Below are 27,704 nucleotides of genomic sequence, written 5' to 3' on the forward strand. Positions count from 1 at the left end.
AATATGGGAGAAATAGGTAAAAATGAATGGTAAGAAAGAAAAAACTCACAGATATAAGAATCTCAGTATTTTCTGACTAGAATCGGGAAACACTGGGTCATTTTTCAGCAAACCAAAGGAGTTGACCATAGCTTAGTTTCTGACTGCAGAGTGAAAGCTATGAGTGTTGGAAGGTCCAGAATGAGGATTGTTTGGAGGACTTGTTTTTCCATGAAGTGGTGCAAAGAGAATTGGGAAAGGTAACACTGTAAAGGTGAAATATCTGCTTTGTATTCCTAACACTGTGGGAATAGGAATATAATTACGATCATGAATCCATCATAGAGGGGCCACTTGGAAATTGCACTGGACTCAAAGCTCATGTAACATAAGAGTGTGAAGGTTATATGAGGTAGTTTTGCTTATTTTTATTTTACATTAGAATGTAATGTAGTGGAGACATTTATAAAACATTTCCTAGCTAAAATCTCTTTTTGAATCTACTACATTATAATTATATAACTCTTTATCTATATTTCTATATGTCTCTATATACATACAAAATATAATTATAATGCAGACATTCACATTCACAAATGAACCATCTTAAATTTAATACCATTCATAAGTGTTGTTAAACCTAAAAAATTAGGAAGTAGATTATTCAATTTATAAGCTTCTTGCTTTTTCTGTTTCACTCTCCTTTTTTGGGCCATATGTCTGTTTTCACCAACATTGGAAAGTGGGTTCTTGAAAGGAAAGTAAATGAAATATTTAAATGATTAATAGCAGGTTGCACATTTTTTGTTCATTTTACTTATCAATATTCTCATATTATCAATATGCCTGATTGATGATTGATGTCAACAATAACAGAAGGTGGGATTCAAATTATACTCTAATAGGACCATTTGTTAACCTGTGGAATATGCCTCATTTGGATTTCCTCTCAATTTATTGGAGTTAAATCAACAGGAGGCTGGTGCTGCTCATACCTTGAAGAAGCAACTGGCAGAAAGTAGTGCTCGTGGAAAAGTTTCCTTTACAAGTTAGAAAAACATTTTGGCTTCATCCTACATATACTACACTCCAAGGTCTACTGCTACCGTTTTCCAAATTACTCACTGGCTTGATGAATGGCAGTTACAAGTAGTGCTTTTATTGCAATACACAGATGTTGTTGTTTTCCAATTTTTATGAAGTAAATGGAGGGCTTTCATATAGAAAAACTCATTTTGGATGTAATAAAAGAACCTAGATTTCTACTTTTTAAAGATCCATACAACTCCTACATTTTATTCTTATTTTGTAAAGAAAGTTTATGTAAAGAACCTGTCTTTCTTGGCATTGATAGAAAGCAGGTGTTACCTAATGGGATGAAGCCAGGAGGTTTAATGAGGAATAATAGAGAGTTAGAATAATCATGTTGAGGGTCAGAAAAGGGTTAGAATTCTTTTATACAACTGAGTAAAGCTAACAGTGTGTGTGTGTGTGTGTGTGTGTGTGTGTGTGTGTGTGTATCTGTGGGCATGTATGCAGAAAGAGAGAGAGGTTGAGAGGGAGTGGATGATGAAAAGGAGGTGAAAATAAGGAAACGTGAAAATATTTCATGATAAAATTTAATTCTACAAATGATTTGGGATTACCTACATTTAAATTTATTTCAATTGTTTGAGGTTCGCAAAGTGTGTGAGACTTTTAAATTAGGGCTTATAACTCAATATAAAGAAATGTAGGGATGAATTTCTTGGAAAAGTTTCTGAGGGCTTTTTGTATAACTATACTATTTGCTATTTGAGCACCTTACTATATCCAGAAACTTAAGGTTGTTTGGGGGGGAAAAAGTTTACATTTTGTTAAATAACATGACTTTGTAAATCAGTAGGACTCTTTCCTTGTCTATAATTATTTATACTAGCAAAATTTTACAGTGCTTTGTGACCGCCTGGAGGGGTGGGATAGGGAGGGTGGGAGGGAGGGAGACGCAAGAGGGAAGAGATATGGGAACATATGTATATATATAACTGATTCATTTTGTTGTAAAGCAGAAACTAACACACCATTGTAAAGCAATTATACTCCAATAAAGATGTTTTTTTTAAAAAAAGAAAAAAAGAAGCCCTGGTTTGGGGACTGGCTTTACTTTTATCTAAAAGCATTTTACCTACTTGGGTAGCATATAGTTAAAAATGTATACTAGAAACACAAATCTCTGTTGAGATAATAAAAGATTTGCCTTCACCCAAAAAAAAAAAGAAATCTGAATAATATTCATAGTTATTACTTTCTCCCCATATGTCCCCTTCCTCCACACATGCATGGCCTTCCCCATTATCAATATCCCTCAACAGAGTGGTTCATTTGTTACAATTGATGAACCTCATTGACACACTGTGATTACCCAAAGTCTATACTTTGCATTATAGTTAACTCTTGGTGGTGTGCATTCTATGGGTTTCTAAAAATCCTCTGTTCTCTGCCTTTCCATCACTCTCCACTGTCCCCCAGCCTCTGGCAACTACTGATCTTTATACTGTTTCCATAGTTTTGCCTCCTCTTCCAGAATGTCATATAGTTGGTATTATATAGTATGTAGACTTTTCAGATTGGCTTTTTTCACTTAGCAATATGCAGTTAAGTTTCTTCCACATCTTTTCATGGCTTGATAGCTCATTTCTTTTTAGTACTGACTAATATCCCACAGTTCATTTATCCATTTACCTACCGGAGGATATCTTGGTTGCTTCCTAGTAGTTGTGAATAAAGCTGCTGCAAGCATCTGTGTGAAGGTTTTTCGGTGGATGTAAGCATTCAGTTTTTTGGGTAAATATCAAGGAGTGGTCTGATGATTTTTTAATGGTGCTTTGAATGTTTACAACTTTCCCTGCCACTAATACGGCATTAGTGAAATTTTTTATAATTTCTATTTTATGTATAACAGTATGTTTTGGTAACTTTTCAGTGGTACCTAGCCGGCCTATATATTTGCCTGTTTGTATGCTACATTCTGTGACTTTTTGTGACCATATCCCTGTGCCCAATAGTGGATTTTTGTCTGGTAAAATAATGATTTTGTTTTAATAGTTCATAAATGACCCTCAAAATGATAAAGTGAAAAGAAGCCAAAAATTCTAAACTGTCTTTGAACAAACCAAATACATTTTAGTAGTTATTTCCTTCTTTGAATCATATCCAGCCAACATTTTACCCATGGGAAGTTTCTTGAAACTTTACAAAAGGCAGAATAATACTCATTAATATCTGTGGATTTTCAGGTAATTTGCATATTTATTTAATCTTTATATTTTATGAGGTAGTTCTAATTTATTAATTGAAGAGATTTCAGTTCCCCTTTGTAGTGCCTCTTTCTGATCACATTAACTTCTTTAATTTAATAGAAGTTCTAATAAAAATAAATAACATCAGCAAGATGCAGAGGGAAATGAGAGTCTGCTCTCTGTTCACAGAAGACATTACACTGGTTTCACGGGAATGAATACCCCTGAATTCATCTGAACCCCCAATCCACCCCAACTGGACATAGTGCTGAAGTAGTAAAAAGATGCACATTTAAGGAAAAGAGAGCAATTTTTTCCAGCTTTATTGAGATATAGTTGACAAATAAAAATCATATCTATTTAAATGTAAAATATGATGATTTGAGCTACATATATATTATGAAATCATTAACACAATCACGCTAGTTACCGTGTCCATCACCTCACATACAGTTTTTGATGAGAACACAAAATCTATTCTCATAGCAAATTTCAAGTATACTATACAGTATTGTTAACTATAGTCATCATGCTGTACATTAGATCCCCAGAATCTATACATCTTATAACTATTTATCTTATATTCTATGGCTAATATCTCCCCATTCCTCCCTCACCCCACCACTCTGAAGCCCCTAGCAACCACGATTCTACTCTTTGCTTCTGTGAGTTTGGCTATTTTAATTAAGATTTCACATATAACTGAGATCATACAGCACTTGTTTTTCTGTGTCTGGCTCATTTCTTTTAGTGTAATGTTCCCAGGGTTCATCCATATTGTTGCACATGGCAGAATTTCCTTCTATTTTATGGCTTAATAATATTTCATAATTATAATTTTATGGCTGAAAACTGCATTCCCATCAGCAGTGTAGAAGGTTCCCTTTTCTCCATATCCTCTCCAACACTTATCTCTTAACTTTTTGATAATAGCCATTTGAACAGGTGTGAGGTGATATCTTATTGTGGTTTTGATTTGCATTTCCTGATGGTTAGTGATGTTCAGCAGCTTTTCATGTACCTGTTGGCCATTTTATGTTTGCTTTAAAAAATGTCTGTTCAGATTGTTTGCACATTATTTTTTAGCAGGATTATTTGTTTCTTCGCTATTGAGTTGCATGAGCTCCTCATATAATTTGGGCATGAACTTCTTATCAGATATATGGTTTGCAATTATTTTTCTCCCCAAAGAGTAAATTCTAACAAAATGGTATGCTAATTTGATATCTAAAGAGAAATAGCCACTTCTTGTTTTTGTCTCCCATTCTATCCCATGTCTTTCCTGTGACACTCATTACATCCTTCTTTATATTATAGTAATTTGCACTTACATCTTCTCTCCTTCACATTTAAAATTTTTCTTAAACTCACTGTTGCTAAGCCCAGTGCCTTAATGATAATAGTATGTTGGTTTAATTAATCAATACAATTTAAAGACCTTTTATCAGAATGGACTTAAAGCTAAAAAGTCCTTTGGGACCTTATTCTCAATACTATACAATCTAAAAAAGTGACATAAGATCCTTTCTAAATGTAAACCCGTGGTTTGTGTTCAGTGATAATTATAAAGACTTTTTATACCCAGGTCCCTGTCTTAAATCTTGTGATTAGCCCAGAAACTTGCTGGCAGGAGGGTTTCATCAGTCATGGTTCAATTGCTCTGGGTGGCCTATAAGCATTATGTCATTATCAGCTGCAGGATGAGCTGGTCACACTGTTTGTAGGTTCACCAAGTTGTTCTATCAGCTCTCCAGAAGTAAATGCAAATAAACGGGTTCCAAACCCCTTCAGAGCACACTGTAAATCTTTGTAACTTCATGGCCAAATGGTAAACCGCAGGACCACATGACTCAATTCCCTTGAGACAGTCGTGTTTTTCCTGTCAGACTTTTCTTCCCCCATTCATCAGCTGGAGGCTTTCATCTCCTTTTAAAGTCATGGCCTTTCAAGTAGGGGTGAAATTACACCTGTCAGTAATAAATGTGCCCAGTACTCTCTATCATTCTGTCATTTCACAAAAGATATTAAAAGGAAGCATAGCTTATTCCAAATTCAGTTAGCAACACTTTTTTCTTTTCTCCACAGTACTTTTCAGTACCTTCCAGTTATGTAATTGTTGAGAGAATTTAAAACATTCTCACGTAAGATGGTTTTAAAAATACTCCGCTAAATCAGGGAACCTTGAGGAAATTAGCTTCCATGTGAGCTATACATTATATTCAGTAACTGCATTAAACTTATTTGACAGAAAGATTTAACTGTATACATAATCTACAACGGCAATCTAAATATGTCCCTTAGCACACTTGTTCTGTTTATTTTTTCTACCTTACCCTCTGATAACTTTGTGTTTGCCTGTAATACCATACAGCAGGTGCACCTGGACAGCCACCATTTTATTTACATAGAGAACAAAGTTAATGTTTTATCAAATGCAGGTCACACCTGGGTTGAGACATTAGTAGGAAGCAGGGTTCAAGTCAAAATTGCAACTTGCTTTCAGCCTGATATTTGAACTCCATTGAGCAAACTCTCTTGAGTTCTCTTGAAAGTTCTGAGGACTTGGTCTCTTAACTCCCCATTTACTGAAGGATGAAAGGGAAGCCAGGAGACTGAATACATTACTGGTAGTGCTACCACTCTCTATGGTAGGTCTGGATCTAAGCAATGAGAAAAAACGAATTGTGTCATTATTGCCCATACCATGAACTCCATACACTGTCCCAGGTAGAGAATTCTTGAAATACAAATCTATTTGGTCTGATGTACATGAGGGTGAGGGAAAAAGTTTGGGTCAATATCCTAAAAGTCAACTAGGTAAATGAATGAATACTGTGTGAACTTCACAAATCACTGATAACGGTCGCAGTGTAAAGAGTTTTTGTTGTAGTTGTTGTTATTCCTCAAGGAGAAAGTATGTGCCAGTTGTTCTTAGGTTAGTGATACTGTGAAGAAGACACGAATACAGTTATCCACCACAATTATTAGCAAAACAATTGTATTTTACTTTTTTCAGAACACAAAGGAAATATATAATTCTTCTGTCTCTGTACCTTGTTTCTTACCCTGTGTTGTCCATTTTCTTATTTCCTCTAAGGAGAAAAAAGAAAAAAACCAGTAAACTAAAAAAACAGAGCCTAAAACTTAGTGAAAAGGGTGGATTGACTCAGCGTGTTACTAAACTAAAAAATTTATGTCAAAAGCACAATGCAAATTTAATTTGTCTGGAAATGATTACATTAGAGTCTGATGAGAAGACATCTGAAGTATCTATTTGAAGCTTTATCAACTAATATCCTATTTATAGAAACAACCTCAACCACATATAAGGCTAAAAATGAATTACTATTTTTTAATGTGATGTTTTTTGATTCTTCTTTATATTTTTAATCTCTATTGGAGTATAGCTGACTTACAATATTGTGTTAGTTTTAGGTGTACAGCAAAGTGATTCAGTTATACATATACATGTATCTATTCTCTTTCAGATTCTTTTCCCATATAGGTTATTACAGAATATTGAGTAGAGTTCCTTGTGCTATTCAGTAGGCCCTTGTTGATTATCTATTTTATATAAGTAGCATATACATGTTAATCCCAAACTCCTAATTTATCCCTCTCCCTGATGTTTCCCCTTCAGTAACCATAAGTTTGTTTTCTAAGTCTGTGAGTCTATTTCTGTTTTGTAAATAAGTTCATTTGTATCATTTTTCTATATTCCACATATAAATGATAGCATATGATATTTGTCTTTTTCTCTCTGACTTACTTCAGTTAGTATGGTAATCTCTGGGTCAATGCATGTTGCTGCAAATGGCATTATTTCATTCTTTTTTTATGGCTGAGTAATATTCCATGGTATATATGTACTGCATCATTTTTATCCACTCATCTGTCAATTGCTTCTGTTTATCTGTAGGCTATTGTAAATAGTGCAGCAATGAACACTGTGGTGCATGTATCTTTTTGAATTATGGTTTTCTCTGTATATATGCCCAGGAGTGGGATTTCTGGATTGTATGGTAGCTGTATTTTTATTTTTTTAAGGAACCTACATACTGTTCTCAATAGTGGCTGTACCAATTTACATTCCCACCAATAGTGTAGGAGGGATCCCTTTTCTCCACACACTCTCCAGCATTTGTTGTTTGTAGACTTTTTGATGATGGCCATTCTGACCCATGTGAGGTGATACCTCATAGTAGTTTTGATTTGCATTTCTCTAATAATTTGCGATGTTGAACATCTTTTCATGTGTTTTTTGGCCATCTGTAAGTCTTCTTTGGAGAAATGTCTATTTAGATTTCTGCTCACTTTTTTAAATTGGGTTGTTTCTTGTTTTGATATAGAGCTGCATGAGCTGTTTGTATATTTTGGAGGCTAATCCCTTGTTGGGTGCTTCATTTGCAAATATTTTCTCCCATTCTGTAGGTTGTCTTTTCATTTTGTTTATGGTTTCCTTTGCTGTGCAAAAGCTTTCAAGTTTAATTAGTCCCATTTGTTTATTTTATTTTCACTACTCTAGGAGGTGGATCCAAAAAGACATTGCTGCGATTTATGTCAAAGAGTGTTCTGCCTATGTTTTCCTCTAAGAGTTTTATAGTATCCAGTCTTACATTTAGATCTTTAATCCATTTTGAGTTTATTTTTGTGTATGGTATTAAAGAATGTTCTAATTTCATTCTTTTACATGTAGCAGTCCAGTTTTTCCAGCACCACTTAATGAAGAGACGGTCTTTTCTCCATTGTATATTCTTTTCTCCTTTGTAGATTAGTTGACCATAAGTATGTAGGTTTACTTCTGGGCTTTCTATCTTGTTCCATTGATCTGTAAATCTGTCTTTGTGCCAGTACCATACTGTTTTGATTAGTGTAGTTTTATAGTATAGTCTGAAGTCAGGGAGCCTGATTTCTCCAGCTTTGTTTTTCTTTGTCATGGTTGCTTTGGCTCTTCGGGTTCTTTTGTCTTTCCACACAAATTTTAAGATTTTTTGTTCTAGATCTGCAAAAAAATACCATTGGTAATTTGATAGTGATTGCATTGAATCTGTAGTTTGCTTTGGGTAGTATAGTCATTTTCACAATATTGATTCTTCAAATCCAAGAACATGGTATATCTCTCCATCTGTTTGTGTCATCTCTGATTTCTTTCATCAGTAGCTTATAGTTTTCTGAGTACAGGGCTTTTGCCTTCTAAGGTAGGTTTATTCCTAGGTATCTTATTCTTTTTGATGCTATGGTAAATGGGATTGTTTCCTTAATTTATTTTTATTGTCTTTCATTGTTAATGTATAGAAATGCAACAGATTTCCATGTATTAATTTTGTATCCTGCAATATTACTGAATTCATTGATGAGCTCTAGTAGTTTTCTGGTAGCATATGTAGGATTTTCTGTATACAGTATCATGTCATCTGCCAACAGTGACAGTTTTACTTCTTCTTTTCCAATTGGATTCCTTTTATTTCTTTTTCTTTTCTGATTGCTGTGGCTAGGACTTCCAAAAAAATGTATTGTGTTTTGTGGAATCTCTTTATCTATATAAATGATTTGTGAAAATTGAGTTATTCCTATTTCTTTACCTAGATAATCCTTATACTAAATAATTTTCTGTGGTTTAAAGTGTTCTAATACTATTTCCACTTAAATAGCTTTTGAACAATCCTCTCAATTAGGTGCAAAATGCCTCTGAACACCCCAAACCCTAACATTGTGGCCTTGGGCTATCACTCCAAGTCTTCTTCCATTTAATGCATGGTTCTTAAGAAGTTTGTTTTTGTTTTATTCACCTTTAGAAGATAAGAAGCAGAACACAAAACAATTAAGTACCATAGCGAGAAGGTAAAAACTAACAGGGAAGGAGAGAAAGGAAAATAACAATGACGTGCTAGACATTTTATTAGGCTCTTTCACATTTAGTGCTCACAACCTTACATGAGGTACATTACTTATTTCACAAATAAGTACATGAGGTACATTACTATTTCACGAATAAGTAGGCTACGGCATAAGGCATGCAATTTTCCTCAAGGATAGTAAGCAACAGAATTGGGATATTAACTCAGGATATTTTACCTTAATCCAGTGGGGAAAAGTCAGAAGGATGACATAAGTCACCTATACAGTGAGTGTAAATGTTGTCTAATGTGTTTGTCAGAGCAAGAAGTAGAGAATTCATTTTAGGGAGATCCATAGAAAAGTTTAAAATATACAGAGCTTTGAAGTCATTGGTATCATGTCTTTTGTGGAACCTCTCATTTTCTAAAGATAATTAATACATTATTTTACATATTTTTGTTGTCACTGCCTGAATCATTTAACTCTAAAACTGATGTGGCCCCTCGGCTGTCTCAAATAAATTTAAATAACTCAGTTCCTTAAACTCAATTCATTATAATCCCAAATTACATTATTTCCTTCACTCTCTCCCCAAAACTCAGTCACATACATAATGCCAATCAGGATAAACAGAAGCACTTGTCTCCTGCCCCATTTCAGCTGGCTTTTATGTTTTACTGATATGCACCCCTACCATGTAGCAGTATTTTACAAAATGCAATCCACAGGTCACCTCCATGAGAATCACCTATGTTGCTCTTTGTAGAAAGCTGAATTAGGTCATCAGGGACTGGGGCTTAGGCACTTAAATCTGAGAACCACTGTCTTTCAGTTCAACATCATTTCCCTTTGTACATATGATGGTGGTGTTTTGCACTGACTGCGTTTTACAATCCATCTACACTACAAAGACTAATGCTTGCCCAAAACGCTGTTAACTGAGACAGAAGTGATGGGGAAAACAAATGTCTGTCTTTGGTTTATAACTCTAAACACTGTTGGCCATGCTCTTCCTGTTCCTTTGCCAAAAAAAGCAGGCCGGAACATATTTGATTCATTCTCTCCAATTATTTTAAGTTATTACTGTTGTTTCCCAATTAGTATGGAATTGGGTTTTGTTAATTGATGCTATTATTCATGGGCCCCTGTCTTATTCGTTAAGTACATTTGTAATCTGTATTCCATTTTTTCTCTCTGTATATATAACAAATCATCCATTTACAAGTTAGGTTTACCCCAACAGATTGTTAATGTCAGTTTACACTGAAATTATGATATTCTTCCTATCTTAGTGAGAAGAGTTTTGATTAAAATTAACTGCTATCTTGGAATATTTTGTCTCAAGGGGTGATTCAAAACACATAGAGTGTTCCTGACAGAAAGTGTCCTAGGAAGTGCATTTGTATGACTAATAGTGACCAGGTCCCTGTAGCTCTATATCTAATACAGATGACAGAGGTACATGGCAGTGGGGAGGCATTGTCTCTAAATTAAAGGCACTTCTACTGAAAAAGGAGATCTTGATGTAGCAGATATCACAGATACTCTAGTTAGAGAAGATGGCTCTGATTTGATGTGGGTGATGGGGAAGAACTAGGGCCAGGTCTTCTGCTGGAAAAGCATGTGTCACTGTGTCCTTGGAAGCCTAGCTGCACTCCTGAAAGGTTAGGAGTCAAAGTTCATGTAGGTTGTTTGACTGAGAAGTTAGGTAATATGGGACAATGCTTTTTTTTTTTTTTTTTAACTTGTAAGAATAAATGCTGTCAATTTCTGGCAATGTGGCTCTTTTTAAATGTGGTTACAAGTCAAATTTAAATGAGTTAGGGGAAAATTAGGGGTTTGGGATTAAGAGATACAAACTACTATCTATAAAATAGGTAAGCAACAAGGATATATTGCATAGCACAGGGAATTATGGCCATTATCTTGTAATAAGTTTTAATGGAGCATAGTCTGTAAAAATACTGAATCACTATGCTGTACACTAAAGCTAATGTAATATTGTAACTCAACTATACTTCAGTAATGTGTTATCTTATTGCATTGAATGTCAGTTACCTGGATTTCAGCGTTAATAGATCTTTACTTCAAAACTAAATAATAAAATGTCTGGTTATCCCTGCCTATAAAAAAGTAGATGAGTTAGTCCCATTTACCAAAAGTTTTGAAAAAGCATTGCATACACATGCTATTAAAATGTTGTTTGACGTTGACATGTTTTGAAAGGTTTTCTGATCAGAAGAGAAAAACATGATTTTAATGTCAACAGGAAGAAGACACCTTTGCTTGCACTTGTACCAAAATTTTATGAACTATTTTTAACTATAGGCTCGTTTCCCGTATCTTTATGGATATACTTAAATGTTTATCAACTAATTATATTTTAAATACCATATTCTATTATGGATTTCCTCAATGGTAAAGAGTATTAAAAGTTCATTTGTATTTTAATAGTATACTTTACTTGAAAATCTCTGTATTTTTATTTCATTAACTCTTTCCTTCTCTCTGTGTAGTCACATTTTGGCTAATACTGAGAACTGAAATTGCTAATATTTACTAATATGAACAAATTAGTGTAGTAGGCTTTAGAAATCCTGATTTGAGCTTAGGGAACTGTAAACAGTGCAGAATTTAGAAATCATTGGCTATTTACTGGTCAAACATTGTTCATTGGCTAGGTAAATAATGATATGGAAGCAAACTTCTACAAGTGCAAAGTAAATAACAATGTGTTTACTTTTTTCTAATATTTCAATCTATTTATAACAAAGTATTATGGGTTATTGGAAGTCAAACTTCTTTACAAAGTAAATCTTTAGGAATACTTTAATGCTTAACTGCAATGTGTCTACTTTAGAGTAGAAAACTGACACCACTGATTCACCCTAGGTGGGCATGCATCTTGGTATTTTCAACAATGTTAGCTTAGAATTAATTTCTGTCTCCCCTGTTTCACTGAGCAACCTTTACAAGACCTGAAGGGCATTATTGAAAAAAACACATTATTGCTTGTGGGCATGGAGTAGAGTAGGTATAGTTGGGTGGGTATCTGGGCCCTCACTATCTCCTTCAAAGTAGAGCAGTCTGGGGGTTACTCTCAACGCCATCCCTTCAGCTGCTTGGGAGCTCGTAATTAACCTTAATTATCCACAGCTTAGTTACTAACCCTCTCCAGGAAAGGGGAGCTATTTCCTCTGATTGGTTAATACAACCTCAGATGTCTAAGAGTTATCCTCAAGTAAAATTATAACAAGTATCACAGTATTGTATTGTATTATGTTGTATCATATTCTATTTTCATGTAAATTTTGTTTGTGTGTCTTCCCAGGTAAACTGTTAACTTCATTTTGGGTGTCAAGACTGGAACCAGGCCAAAGTAGCTCTTTTTTGTGAGCCCTAGCCTTCTGGCTGCCCCCAAACATATAAAATTACAATGAAGGGTTAAGAATCCGTTATAACCTATAAGCATCTTATGGTTATATTAATGAAGGTCAAGCCTGGAAAGAATAAGCTTTTACTCTTTAGGTTTTTGAAGAAAAAATAAGAGGTCGAGCAAGGTTTACTCTTGGAATTAAGAGGTAGGAGGTATTGTATGAAGTCAAGTTATATTTAAAGAAAAAGGTATTATCTGCAACATGTAAGATTTTTATCTCATGAGCATGTAAGTAAAGAGAGTAAACAGCTTTTCTTAAACAGACACAGGACTGAAGGACAACCAAGCAAATACGTAATTTGATAATAATTAAATATTAAATCTTTCAAGTTTGTGATCAAGTACTCTTATATTCAAAATTGTACCATGGATACAAAAAAGTTAAGGACCTCTACTGTGTTAGAAAAGAATTAGAGGGCTTCCCTGGTGGCGCAGTGGTTGAGAGTCTGCCTGCTAATGCAGGGGACGCGGGTTCGAGCCATGGTCTGGGAGGATCCCACATGCCGCGGAGCAACTGGGCCCATGAGCCACAACTACTGAGCCTGCGCATCTGGAGCCTGTGCTCCGCAACGAGAGAGGCCACAACAGTGAGAGGCCCGTGCACCGCGATGAGGAGTGGCCCCCCACTTGCCACAACTGGAGAGGGCCCTCACACAGAAACGAAGACCCAACACAGCAAAAATAAATTAATTAATTAATAAACTCCTACCCCCAACATCTTCTTTAAAAAAAAAAAAAAGAAAAGAATTAGAGATATATAAAAGTAATTTAGAGGTGAAATCATATTAGGTAAATATCGATGAAGTCTTAGAAGATAAAATGGAAGCACAAACTAGAATCATATAAAAATAGTTGAGGTAGCAGGAAGGGATTTCTTTCTGAAGGGTCTTGCAGCCAGATCAGTCACATGAACTCTGATTATTAACACGATTTTTATTACTAATAAACTAAAATATATATATCAATTTTTCCCAATTCAATTGAAGAGGAGATAGCTAATAACAAGTGGATTTTTACTTATTGTAGTTAGAGTAGGGTTTACTATATTATAAATAGAACAAACTACTAGTTAAGGGCTTAAAATAAGTACCTTCTAATAGCAGGAATGAAATAAAAATTTTATTTAAAGCACAGGTGAAACCATAATAAAAATTATTTTTTAAAAATAGAGGAAGTGTGACATCTATATATGTAATACTTATTACTCTTCTGGGGGACCCAATTTATTATTCCAGGAGGACCCAATTCCAGCATGTGTGTGTGTGTGTGTGTGTGTCTGTGTGTGTGTGTAGGCTTCCTCACACCAATGAGCAATTCTTGGACGCCAGTACAGGTCCAAGAATTTGACTTAATTCTGACCTATCTACTTGGAGATAGCATCAGATTACACAGGTAAAGGGCTCGGTCACACAAGACCACTCCTTACTTCAGATGCCGATTACAAGTCCAGTTTGTTACCTGTACTTCTGACCCACTGACTATATAAATCAGTGGTTCACATGACCCCTTCCTTGGGTTTGGTTAATTTACTGGAACAGCTCACAGAATTCAGGAAAACCCGTTTACTCACTAGAGTCCTGATTTATTACAAAGGATATTACAGGATACGGATCAACAGTCAGATGAAGAGATATATAGGGTGAGGTCTCAAGCAAAAGAGTTTCCATACTCGTGGAGCTTGGGGCCTGGCATAGTGGCACCTGGAAGTGATCTGGTTCCCCAGCCTGAAGGCTCTCTGAACCCCCTCCTTTTGGGTTTTTATGAAAGCTTCATTACATAGGCATGATTGATTAACTCATTGGCCATTGGTGATTGATTCAACCTCCAGCTCCTCTCTCCTCCCTGGAAATCATGGAGGGGGAAACTGAAATTTTCAGCCCTCTAATCACATGGCTGGTTCTCCTGGCTACCAGCCCTCATCCTTAGTACTTTCCAAAAGTCACCTTCCATAATATGAATGTAGACTCAATAGTGATGGAAAGGGGTTTGTCAAGAATAACAAAACACCCATTTCATCTTTTTGGCTCTGAGGCACTTTCAGGGACTGAGGATAGGAGACCAAATATTGTCATAAAAGCTGTTCTTATTCTTCTTATTGCTTAGGAAATTCCAGGTGTTCTGGGAGCTGTGAGCCAGGAAACGTGGATGAAGATCAAATATATACGAGAAATATATTTTGGTCATCTGAATGACCAAGTCTATATTTATTTCTTATAAATCATGATATCACAATTACTAAAGTGATCTTTGGTTACCTTTCAGTTTTGCAAAGACATTCAGAGCTCAGGGACGATTTTAAGTTGTTGAATATTTTATTAGAAGGTAATTGACTGACTTGTCTGAACCTGTGAAAATACAAACTAGATATGAAAAGAATTACCTGTACAGCATTAAAATCCAGTGAGAATCAGTTTACCACCAAAGGAAATAATTGGGAAAGATCCCTACTCCAGTTTACACTTCATTGTGATATGTTACGGATACATTGCTTATCAAAACTTGTTGAATCAAAATGCCACGAGGTCGCAGTGGCCTGCTCAAGGCAGTGGCCTTTCAGAGGGCACTGAAGGCCCTTTAGAGTTGACATTCTATTTCTATCTTGTATTTTTCGATAATTGAACTTCCTGTTTAGACACATGGCGTTTTCTGAATACATTTAATGTTGGAAAACATTTAATTACTCATTTCCTTAACCTTTATTATCTTCTTCAATCCTAAAAGAAGGAAAGAAGAAAATATTATATTTAATGTGCCAGCCACCCAGCTAGATGCCTTACACATATTATGTATCTAGAATGTAGTTAAATATTCAGTAGATATTTAGTACTCTTGAAGTACTGAAATAAAGTATATTTTCCTTCATCTCAAAACACAGTGCAAACAGATCTTCACTAAGCACCTGTTAAACCTCTCACTCTCTAAGCTCCTATCACTCTCTGTGACAGTTGATTTGATTTGCCTACGTAAAATATCTGTCCACATATGCATTTTATGTTTAGGGATATATTCCAGGGTGATTGCATCTAATACAATGATTTTGTAATATTTTTTCTCTATTGCAATGGGCTAAGCTGAGGTTGAGAGAATTTGTCATGATGCTGTTAGCAGTCCATTTTCTACTATAAAAATGACTAAATGATCTGTAAACTTATTGTTTTCCAATTTCCTTATAAACATTTTGATATATTAATGAAAAATGCCATTAGTAGTCAAAAGCATTGAGAGAATGAGATAATACAGAGTTGTGGAAACAATTTTAAAATATGTGATATAAAATGCAAAGCATTTTGTTACTGTTATTGTTCTTCGGTTGAATGCATATATTTTCACAAGTTACATCTATGAAAAAAGATACAAAAAAAATCCATGCAACAGTACACACTTGTCTCAACACCTGTAGGCAGATTACAGTGGTCAAGGCTGTGCAGTGAATTTATAGATAAGAATCTTTGGAGTTGAATGTTTGCCATTACCCTTGCTTATTGATAAGGGCAGTAATACAATGTATAACTTTATTTATGGGTGGCTTATCAGTGGATGACTCCAGAGAAGAATGAAAAGAGCAATTTGTTGAAAAGGAGGTGACTACAGAGGTGCCAGGGATGTCTTGGTAATGAAGGAGGTGTAGTTCTACTCTCAGAGATAGCACAGGAAGATTTCTGAAAGGGCTTTGTGATTGAGAGCTATTGTGACTTTATTCAAAGATGTTCATAAAACAGTTTTGAAATGAATTTAATAAATCTTTCATTTGTATTTTCTGTTTGATCTACGATTGAGTGAACTTAGACTACGTTACTATTGCTTCAGGGGGATGGCTTTATTCCTGATGATAAATTCAGGTTGGACTCCTTATTCCTGTCATCATTCTCATCCCCTGATTTAATTAGTTCTTTGAGGTCATGTTTAATCAACTTTACACTGACTGACTGATAGTCTCTCCTGTCTCTTTTGTATCCTTAAATCTGTGCCCTGTAGAAAGTCAGAGCCCTGGCTTTACAGCAAAGTAGATCTGGGTTCAAATTTTGGCCTAGCTACTTTCTAGCTATGAGATTTTTGGCTATTTATCCTCTATAAACCTTACTTTCCTAGTATATAAAATAAGAAAAATGATGTCTGCCTTTGGGGGTTGGTTTGTGATGAAGACTAAATGGCACAAGTATTTAGAGCACTTGGCCTACATTATTTAGGTAAATTGGAGCTATTTCTGTGACTGCTACTTCCAGGCTCTGGAACTGTCTCAACAGCTCTATCTACTTCATCAAGTGAGTGACCTTTAGTAAAGTCACTGACACCCTTTTCTAGTGGTCCCTGTGAGTATTTCCAGTGGAGAGCTTCCCTCCTTGAATTATTGCCTTAAATATTTGGTATATTATGAAAAATATTTTTTTTTCCGGGATCCAGTTATGGGTGTGAAGCCACATCAGTTTTATCCAAGATGCTTTGAAATGTGTGCTGTGAATGTTGCCACTTGAAGAGGACTTCTTCCCTTTTCCCAAGGAGTAAGCTTGGAACCTATGTAAGAGAGTAGTTAACATTATGAAGACTTATGAAAGATTAAATGCCAGATTCTAAAAATATTGCTTTTGGACTCACTGAGTAAAAAGCTCAACTAATAGTTAGACAAACATTGGAGATCCTGGGGTGAAGGAGATAAGAACTCTTTCTAGAAGATCTTAGTTGTAATTATTTGCTTATAAATAATTAATACAGTATGATAAGTGCTTCAAATGAGGTGTCAACCCAGTGCTGGGGCATGCAGAAAAGGCAGATATTTGGCCTGGATCTTTAAGGAAGTGAGAATTTTCTAGGACATTGGGGGAAGTGTGGGCTGCTGAGGGGAATGTATTAAGGAAAAAAACTTTTATAGTCTTAGAGTGAAGCATTGTGTTAGGAATGTTTTTGTGGACAAAGAAGGCACTTTAAAGTTCAATACAACAAGCTGAGCATGAAGAAGCAAGTTGGGGCCAGATGCTAAAGGCCTTGAGTGTCATGCTTAGAAAGTCAGTCTCTTTTCTGTAAGGTTGGGGAACAATTGGATTCTTTAATACAAAGATCTGCCATGATCATTTTTATTAGAATAGTAATTCTTCTGGTCATGGAAGAGGAGAAACTGATAGTGGGGGACTAATTGGGAGACTGTGGCAATAGTCAGGTGAGAGGGGATGTAAGATGAAGAAGGGCATTGAATAGGAATACAACAGTCCAGGTGTACTGTGACCTATACGGGGGAGCTTCTGTTTTCTTCTTCACATCAACATGGAATGATTTTGCCTGCACCATGGCCCTACTGTCTGGATCAGGCCATCCTCAGATGAGTTAGATCAGAGAATGTTGATCAGCTCTCTGTTTCAAATCTCAGTATGCCAAAATGTTCTTTCTTAGATAAAGACTTTTACATAGGCATCTTTTCTAAAACCATCTTTTCTCGTAATATGTTAACTTTACCAGTCTTTATAATTTTTCTTATACATATGTTTTTAGCAATAACTTGCATTACAGGTTGGGATGACACAGTGGATTCATATTTAAAGCACCACCTCTGCTTCAAAAAATAGCAGTGAAAGATGAAAATAAAGAATATCGAAAAGATATAGCTGGGCTCAAAAGCAAGATTAGGATCTCTATAGACCCAAAACATGGTTTGAGTCACATGGTCTAAAAGTCTCTATGTAATACTTGAAACTAGAGAGAGTGGGCTTACTGCTTCATGTCTGGGATGGGAATGACTCTTGCTTATTCTGGTGCCACTCAGGAAAGGAGGTTAGAATTATGGTTGTGATTGTGAGCTTGGGACTATGGCATTATAAGACACTGTAGGTCAAAGTATTCAAGACTACCAATACATCACTTTTTTTTTTTTATTGAAAATGAGTCAAGTTGCTCATTGGCTTAGTGGTTAAAGCCTGTGTTATCACTGATATACCACAAAGAAGGACCTATTTTATTGTCTGATTCTGGACTTAATTCATTAGGAGCCTAAGTGGATACAACTAAAATACAGAAGAATAAGGAGGGCTTATAATAGTTGAGAGAGGGAGAAGCGAGAAGGAAAAGGTGGAGGAGAGAGGGGATTCCTTTCATTCAAATGAACTTGCAAACCAAGATTCCAAAGTATATGAGCAAACTTAATGTTAAGAAACACAGCCAACAAACTAGGTAAATGTTCACAAGAATGCACCCAAGATGAAATTAATTTTAGGGAATAGTCTGATAATAATATTCCTGACAAAAATTAAGAAACAAAAAAGGCAGAAAAGAAATAAAAATAATTAGATCTGAATAGAGCCAAGTTACACTTTTGGAAATACAACTAATTTTTATTGAAGTTAATAAAAGTATTAGATGGAATAAATTCTAGATTGAACATCATCTAAGAGTAAATTAGTGAACTGGATGATTGGACTCAGGATCTCACCCAGAATGTAGCACAGAGAGGCAGAGAGATGGGAAATATAAAACAACCAAGAGATACAGAGGGTAGATTGAGAGGCTCAACCTATTTCAATAGGACTTCCAGCAGTTAATGGAAGTAATGGAATAAAAGCAATATTTGTTATTTGTCTGTTTATTTATATTTTTTTTCTGACAGAGAAAAGGAAAACACTGACTAATGGTAGAGTAAAATTATTTCAAATTCAACCTCATCACTCTGCGTCTGTGAAAGTTGCATATGCCAGACATTATAGCAGTTATCAGAAAAGTCCTGTCTTTAAAGATATCTTAAAAGGAAAATTTGCTGTCTGCTCTAAATTTGTCTTCTACTTTGTAAATTGGTGAATACCATTGTTTTAAAAACTGTAGCTTGAGTGCTAACTAAATTTAGAAGAGTGCAATTTTTAAATAAATTATGAGATAATAAACTTAAGAAGCATTATGTTTTGGAATGCTTTAGAAAAGACCTTATTGGCAACTATAACGTTGATATTATTCTAGGCATATTTTGTTCAAGGCAAATGAAAGACGTAAGCTTATTTTTTAATAGCAAAACTTTGATTACCGCCACTTCAGTAGAGCTACAGTTCAGTGATAGTTGGTGATCATAATCCTGACTCTAAACACATTCCAAATTACACAATTTCTTAGAAAATTAAAAAAAAAAACCACCAAATTAGGTGATGCAATATGTTGAAATTTTGAGACCATATTAATAATTCAATTGTAAAAGTTCCAGTTTTGCTAAGATATATGATCTACACACACACACTACACCACAACTATAAATCAATATCTCAGGATTCTTATTTTCTTTTAAGGGCTTGCTTATAAATGTATCTTCAATAGTTTCCTAAAACTTTACAACTTATAAAGTAGTTTCCTTGGTATAGTATTTGAAAATATCAATTGTCTTTATATTTTGGAAACAGAAATAGTTCTGTATTTTGATTTTCTTCCTTGAAAATCTTTCATTTTTCTTCTACTTGGATAAACTTGTCAAAAGTTTGAAATAGCCCAGGGACCTGGAAAATGCATTGCTTTAGGGCCATGGGACTCACTCAAAGAAGAACAGTTATGATGATAAAGTTTTCAGCATATACACTTAATTACTTAGTACATGGCATTTAAATTATTTATTCATTACATGTTAGTACTATGGATGGAAATTAATGATCCATTTATTATTAAGTAATATATTGACCATAACTGCATGATATTTTTTATAAGAACTTAAATGATATTACTTGATTCATGGTAGATTTTCCATGAAATCAATGCCAAGTATAGGCAGACTTGTAAATTATTTTTTTCACTCAAGCATACGTAAGAGTTATGTTAACATATTACTTTAGCACAACATATTTTGGAGATTAATTAGGTCTAATATGAGAATAGACCCTCACCAAATCCCCTTAATGACAGGAAGATGCCATTTAGACTGTTAAAATATTAAAATTAGAAAGTATAAGAGAAGTATGATCAGTTGTAGGGATATTCATAAAATACAGTTACTTCCTGTATTAGAGAATAGTGTTGTTTAAATTAATTATAAACTAACATTGTGTTCACATCAATTGGCCCAGTCTTTGATATGTTAAACTGGTATAGTCACTAGGATTATCTTTTTAACTTTAATAAAAGATACAACGGTACTTTAATAAAAAACACAATAAAAGTGTTGATTTTGTGATTATTGAATGTTACCAGATTAGTAGATATGAATAGTAAACTGCATTATTATTTTATAATTGATTTTATATGAAATATCTGTTGATATTATATTATATAATATATGCTTTGTTAATTATATTTAAATATACATTATTAAGTGATAAATTATATAAACATCATAAGATTTAACACAAATACTTAAAATAGATGCTTATATAAGTATGAAGCACAAATTATGAATTAAACACTAGGGCTGGAAATTAGTAGTTGATAAGATTAAACATTAAAAAAGAAAAATATATATGGTGGGATTCCTGGCCATATGCATTTCTTCCCTTTTAATAATTTGCCATTAAGTTAGCATCCTTTCCTTTATGCTTTTTGGTATATTATAATCCTAGTAGCTCAGATGTTCAAGTATTTATCTGTTTCATTTTGAAAATGAGAAGGCACTTCACTTTGCCTCTTGTAATGTTCAAATACTAGCATAATTCTGACTGTATGAACATATTGTTTTCAAATCAATTTGCATAAATTTCTTTCAATTTTTTTTCTTTTTAATCCATATCATCATGAACTATGATTGCTTTTGTCATGTTAACAATAGTAAAAGCATTTTGGAAAATTAGAGTTATTCAGAACATTCTATCTGAGGTTTCATTTTGTAGTTCACTTTATTTATTTCATTATGATATGAACACTTTGTAATAAAAAAACATTTTCTTGTATCAAAATTGTTTTTATGGGGCTTCCCTGGTGGTGCAGTGGTTGAGAATCTGCCTACCAATGCAGGGGACACGGGTTTGAGCCCTGGTCTGGAAAGATCCCACATGCCGCGGAGCAACTAAGCCCGTGAGCCACAATTACTGAGCCTGCGCGTCTGGAGCCTGTGCTCCGCAACAAGAGAGGCCGCGACAGTGAGAGGCCCACGCACCACGATGAGGAGTAGCCCCCGCTTGCCGCAACTGGAGAAGGCCCTCGCACAGAGACGAGGACCCAACACAGCCATAAATAAATAAATAAAATTAAAAAAAAAAAGAAAAGAATGATTCCCCCCTTTAAAAAAAAATTGTTTTTATAACAATATGACTTTCTTTACACAAAGGCCAAATACTCCTGGTTATTAACACTGAGTTATTTATTTATTCTTTTCTCCATATTAGTTAATCCATTTATTCATTCATTCAATGAATCTACGTTTATTCAGCATCTTTTATGTGCTTAGGAAACGCTAGCTGCTGGTGATAAAACTTGACAAGTCCCTGGATATCGTGGAAATTAATGCTCCCTAAGAGAGATAGACAATAAGCAATAAGTAAATGTAGAGTGGTAACTACAATACTATGAAGAAAACAAAGAACAAGAATAATGACTTATGTGGGGCAGACTAATTTACATATACATGCTTATGAGAATACATACACTTACCACTTTTCATGTGTATAATGAGAAGTAAAATCATTTTTTGGTGAGGAGGTGCCTTTTTGCAAGTTTCTTTGTATACATTCAACACAATGATAATTGAACTAGAGAAAAAATATTATCAAGTAAATAGAAATTTAAATATCTCCTAAGATCTCACTAGTGGAAAAAAAAATTTTTTTAAACATCTTTATTGGGGTATAATTGCTTTATAGTGGAAATTTTTTAAACCCATTTACCTGATTTGTAAAAGAAGAGAGAAAAGAGAGTAAAAATAATCTATGTGAACAATGTAATTTTAATAAGCACAATCCATATTGTGTTGAAAACTCACAATATGATGAATAAAAAATTTTATATGAGTGACTTTTATTTGATACAACAATTAAGACATAAAAATTTGCTGAAAGGACATATATTAAACATGATTGTCTTTCATCTCTTTAAAATGCCATTTTTGAAAAAAATTAAATGTTTATCTTAACACTTCTTAAAATTGGGAAACTTGTAAATCATATACATTATGGTAATAGAATCTTCTTTTTTTAAAATGTGAACATTACTACTTAACTTTTTAAATTAGAGCTTAAAAATTACCTTGGTAATTTTATTAGACCTTATTACTTGGTTTAATTTTTTGTTCTTAGGACACATTTTATTAGATTATGCCATGGCTTTAGGGTTTTATATATGGCAGGATACTATCAGGAATGTAGATACTTTCTTTCTTGAATTTTCTTTGAGTCTAATTAAGATTATAACTACCATTAAAAAATTAAATCTTGCTCCTTTGTTTCTGAATTTCATGGGAGAATAATTTATTTTGAACTGTACTGATTATTTACATTGCTCAAATTTGTACACTAATACCAACTGCATTAATGTATGAGAAGCAATGTTTCCTGAAAATAATTAGTCTTAATTACAGATTTTTTTTTCTTCATGGTTTAATATTTTTTCCCTCCTTAAACATTTTTAATATGCAGAGAATGAGAACCATGAAACTATTAAAACAAAAATCTGAGTGTAAATTCTTGCTCACTGAGAGGAAAACTCATGAGATAGCACAGAATAACGGTGAAGAATAGAGGTGAAGGGGCTAGAGCCAGATTAAGCTCACTTCAAATGAGCTCTGCTGTCAACTTCTTGGGCAAGATCATCTCTGGTTCTCAGTTCCCTCATGTGTAAAATAGAGAAGATACTATCTTCCTCAGACTGTCATTTTCATTATATATATAGGTATATATACATAGGCACATTTAAAAGAGTATGCCTGCTATTTTATAAACACTCTATTAACGTTTGCTATTATTTTTTAACATTTTCACTTAGCTGTTTAAACATTCTACCTTGATTGCAATGATTGTAAAGTAGTGTGATCTTAGAGCATAGAGGTTGAACATGGGTGACAAAACACACTTTTTTGGTAGGCTACTATAATTGAATTATTAAATTGTACTCAAAAGCACAACCACACTGGATCTACTAATTTGAATTTTGTAAGCTTCTAAAAGCACTTAGGGTTTTGTTTTTTTTTAAGTTCTTTGGAGACATCATTATGAACATCTACTATCATTTAATTGTAGTTGTATTAAAGTTATGTTGACAAAGAGTTCCATTTAGTGAATGCCTGTTAAACTTGAATTGCTAAAATATAAAAGCTGTAGGCTATGTATTCTCTAACTTGAAATCATCAAAATGTGAATAGTGAAATACAATTAACATTATGTATTCCACTGAGGTCATTGTAGATCATTTCGTATTATGCTGTCTCCCAAAGGAATTTAATATATGAAATACTTAATTGTACAAAAATTGTACTTTCTTAATATAGGCACCCTTAGAGTAATCTAGCTTTATAAAATTCTGTAATTCTTATAAAGTAGGGAATGAATTTCATGCATGTTTATGGAAACTTTTCATTTATAACATTTTAGCTCATGTTGATGTTTAACATACATGGAACTAAGCTGGAAATAGCTGAAATAGTGATTGTCATATATGCAGCTTTCCCCACAGGAAGTGTGTTTCATGAGAGAGAACTACCCCCCTAGAATACTGAATCTGGAATACAATCTCTCTACCATGAAGTACAGATCTAGAATCTGCTTTTCCTTCTCCTTTTTTCTTCCTGCTGCAAACAGCTATCCTATAACTAACAGCCACTTTCACTTTCCTACTTTACTTCCATTACGTTTAGACAAAATAAATAATACTCAAAGAAAATAGATTTACATTTTTAAATTTTGTTAAAATACAGCATTTTATTAAAAGCTAAGATAAATTCTCTGAAACGAAATTGCTCATAAATTTAATGTATGTTAGTGACTGCTATTTACTCTTTATCTGTAACTTAGAATTGAAATTAATAAAAGAGAAATGTAAAGGTAAAATAAGCAGGTCATTTCATTATTTTACATGCTCACTTACGTTTTCACAGCTGCCCTCAGATTCCCCTCAGGTAATACAGCAGTAATTTGCTAGGAAGTGGATTTTTATGACCCATGTTAGTATTGAAAGTAGCAGCAGGCATTCATCTATCAATTTGTAGTGTTCTAACAATCATGGGCCCTCACTTATTCAACTTTACTACCTTAGGTAACTGCAGAAAATTTGAAGATCTTAGATCTTTGGTTAAATATGGCCCACTGATAATTGGATAGTTTTACATTCTGATAGGATTATAAATTATATGTTTCTTGGAAGAAACTTCACACAAATTCACTAATACCCAAACTAAATGTACCATGAATAGCAAATCTTATCAGCATTTCAGTTAGTTAACAGAAATACTATATTATTACCAAAATGACAAACCTTTTGGATACTATCGCAGTTGTCATGTATCATGGTCACTAATATTCCTCAGAAGGTTCAGAAAATAAAGGCCCCTCCTTCTCCTGAAAGCTCACTCTCTTCTTCAGGGGTACAGACAGCAATTTGAGAGGGAGAAAGAGGACAGAACAGCAGCCTTAACCTTGGCCATTAAAGCAGTATCAGACGTCACAGCCAGTTCCTTCTCAGACCCTTCCTTTTCAATATTAAAAGTTCAGTTATGGATGAATGGAGTGTTTCATTTATAACCACTCAGAAATTTTATTGAGGGGTTCTAAAAGTTTACTTTTCAAAGGAAAGCAATAAAAAATAAAATATTTTGCAAAAAGAAATTTTTTTAAGATTTAAAAAAACCTGTTCACAAGTTGTAGCATTTAGCTTCTTTAGCATTTGTCCACCAGTAGTGAAGGGGATGCTCAAGTGACTATTGAAATGTTAGGATTTGTTAACATTCACCTAGACCAGACACCTTCACGTTACAAATTAGGGAGCTCAGAGAGGCTAAGAGATGTGCCCAAAGTGACATAGTTGATGAAAAAGCTTGTTCTAAATGAACATATTTTGGCATCCTATATTTATGATTTGCACAACACCATATATAGAATAGGATAGAGCAGGAGTCAGCAACTATGGCCTGTGGGCCAAATGCAGCCTGTTTTATTTTTGTAAATAAAATTTTATTGAAGCACATCTATGCTCGTTCAATAACATATTGTTTATGGCTGCTTTTGTGCTAGATGACAAAGTTAACTAATTATAACACAGACTGTATGATTCCCAAAATATAGAGTACATACTATTTGTCTCATTACAGAAAAAGTTCACCAACCCCTCGTGTAGAGAACTAAGGTATGAGTGTGTGCTAGAAAAGAGAACAATTGCAGTGTTTTAAAAAGTGTTGTTCAATGTGCCTATCAAAAAATAGTTTGAAACTTTACTCTGAATCTCCGTTCAAAAATAAAGATTATAGCCATCCATGGATGTTATAAAGCCTGGGTCTTTCATAAATTACTTTTGTTCCTTTTTTAGAGATCAAGAATCTAAAACCCATTGTATTATGTTTAATGAACATAAAATCTTAGTATGGAAAGGCTATATAAAAGATATGGATAATATTCTCTAAATTGTATTCCAACAAAATAGAGGGTAAATGAGAAAAAAAGTCATTGTCAGCAAGGTATAATAGATATAATATAATGTACAGTAAAAAGGAGAAGCGATAGACATGCATTTTCATTCTTGTAAAACTCCCTTACTTTGGAAAGAAATGGTTGTCAATGCTTGTGCATTTCCTTGACAGATTATACCGTGGTGCACAATGGCAGCATTTGTCTTTGGTCTGTGGACCTAAGACATTCAGTATTGATGGGACCTTTTTCAGTACAGGTAATAATAAGGTGGTCAGTCATGCAACCGAAAGATCGAGTTTAAAGTTAAAATTAAAGAAGAATTCCCAGCACTATAGCATTTCGTTTTATGTAAAGCTCTTCACCACCCAGGCTCGTTTACTTGTCATAGGTCCCCAAATGAGAATATAAGGTTGACATGAAAGATACAAGCAAGTAAGCTAGTCTCATTCCATAGAAAAGGAGCTAACAGAAACACTAGAACGACCCGATTAGATGACTTAAAAGAATGGCAAAAAGAGTAATTAACAAAAGTCTGTAATCTCTATCATGTCCTTTAAAAAAACAACATGTCCAAGCAGCAGTTCAACCAAAGGTCATGGTACCTGACTTCCCAGTCTTCACTGGAGAAGCCACTGGTAAAGAGTCAGTACAATGTGTTTCTTTTGTCACACACAGTTGACTCTCTTAAAATAATATTTAATTTATAGTATCATGGTTGATTTCTAGCAATAAAGACAATGCTTCTTTAACTTTCTACTTGCACTTATAGAGATGGGAGGGAAACTGGCGACTTTTGTAGTGTTTAGAGTTCAGGGAGATTCACCTCACCAAACCCTCTTGTGTTGACAGATAAGGAAACTGAGGCTCAGAGAGCCTTATTTCCAGAGCTACACAATGGGTAAGGGTGTGGCTGATAGACTAGAAACAAATAGCAACAACCTTCTGTCGTAGACTCTGCACAGTACTACTTTAATTCCCTACTTGGAGAACTTTTATTCAGTTTATTTGTTGAGGTGTGGCAAGGAGTTAAGTTATGCCAAAGGGATCCAATTTGAGGACATTTCCTTCAACATTTAAATATTATCATGCACTATACTGATACGTATGCTTGCGGTACTATAAGCTTTGAAACCTATTTAGCCATCCTTCTTAGGTCTAGTCATAGGTCCCCAGATGAGAATACAAGGTGGACATGAAAGGTACAAACAAGTAAGGTAGCCTTATTCTTATTTTTTATTCCAAAAAAAGGGATCTAGAGACTTCCAGAATCAGAAACACTAGGGCATGTCTATTGGATGACTAACACATGGAGTCTAAGACTTGGGTCACGCTTTCCTGAGAATATAAGTGCTAGGTTACAGCTCACAGTTTCAGTGACTAGACCAAGTCCCTGACTAGAGTTTCTGGACACCAAAGCTATCACATTTCCCAGTGTTCTATCGTTTCTCCATCAGTTCTTACTAAATTTAAAGTCCTATAACAATGCCAATTGTGATCCACTATGGGAGCATGCAGCCATTCTTATATTCGGTGAACATATTAGAGCACTCAGTTTGTATCAGATTGTCTTAGTCTGCTTGAGCTTCCATAAGAAAATATCATGGAGTAGTTGACCTAAACAACAGAAATTTATTTTCTCACATTTTCTGGAGACTGCAAGTCTGAGATTAGGGTGGTGGC

The 27,704-nt window shown here is 34.4% G+C and overlaps 1 protein-coding gene across 3 annotated transcripts in view; it reads left to right on the top strand.

Annotated features, from left to right (window-relative positions):
* The window catches only part of CFAP299 (cilia and flagella associated protein 299), a 638,990-nt gene that overhangs the window by 295,300 nt on the left and 315,986 nt on the right, over window positions 1–27,704 (top strand). The window contains exon 4 of one of the 3 annotated variants that reach the window (XM_032632703.1): window positions 943–1,014. The exons of the other annotated variants lie outside the window; for them this stretch is intronic. Coding sequence (XP_032488594.1) covers window positions 943–1,014 — 72 coding nt within the window. The remainder of the gene's footprint in view (window positions 1–942; window positions 1,015–27,704) is intronic. 3 annotated transcript variants of the gene reach the window in all.

Source organism: Phocoena sinus, chromosome 5, assembly GCF_008692025.1.
Source record: "Phocoena sinus isolate mPhoSin1 chromosome 5, mPhoSin1.pri, whole genome shotgun sequence".
Lineage (NCBI taxonomy): Eukaryota > Metazoa > Chordata > Mammalia > Artiodactyla > Phocoenidae > Phocoena > Phocoena sinus.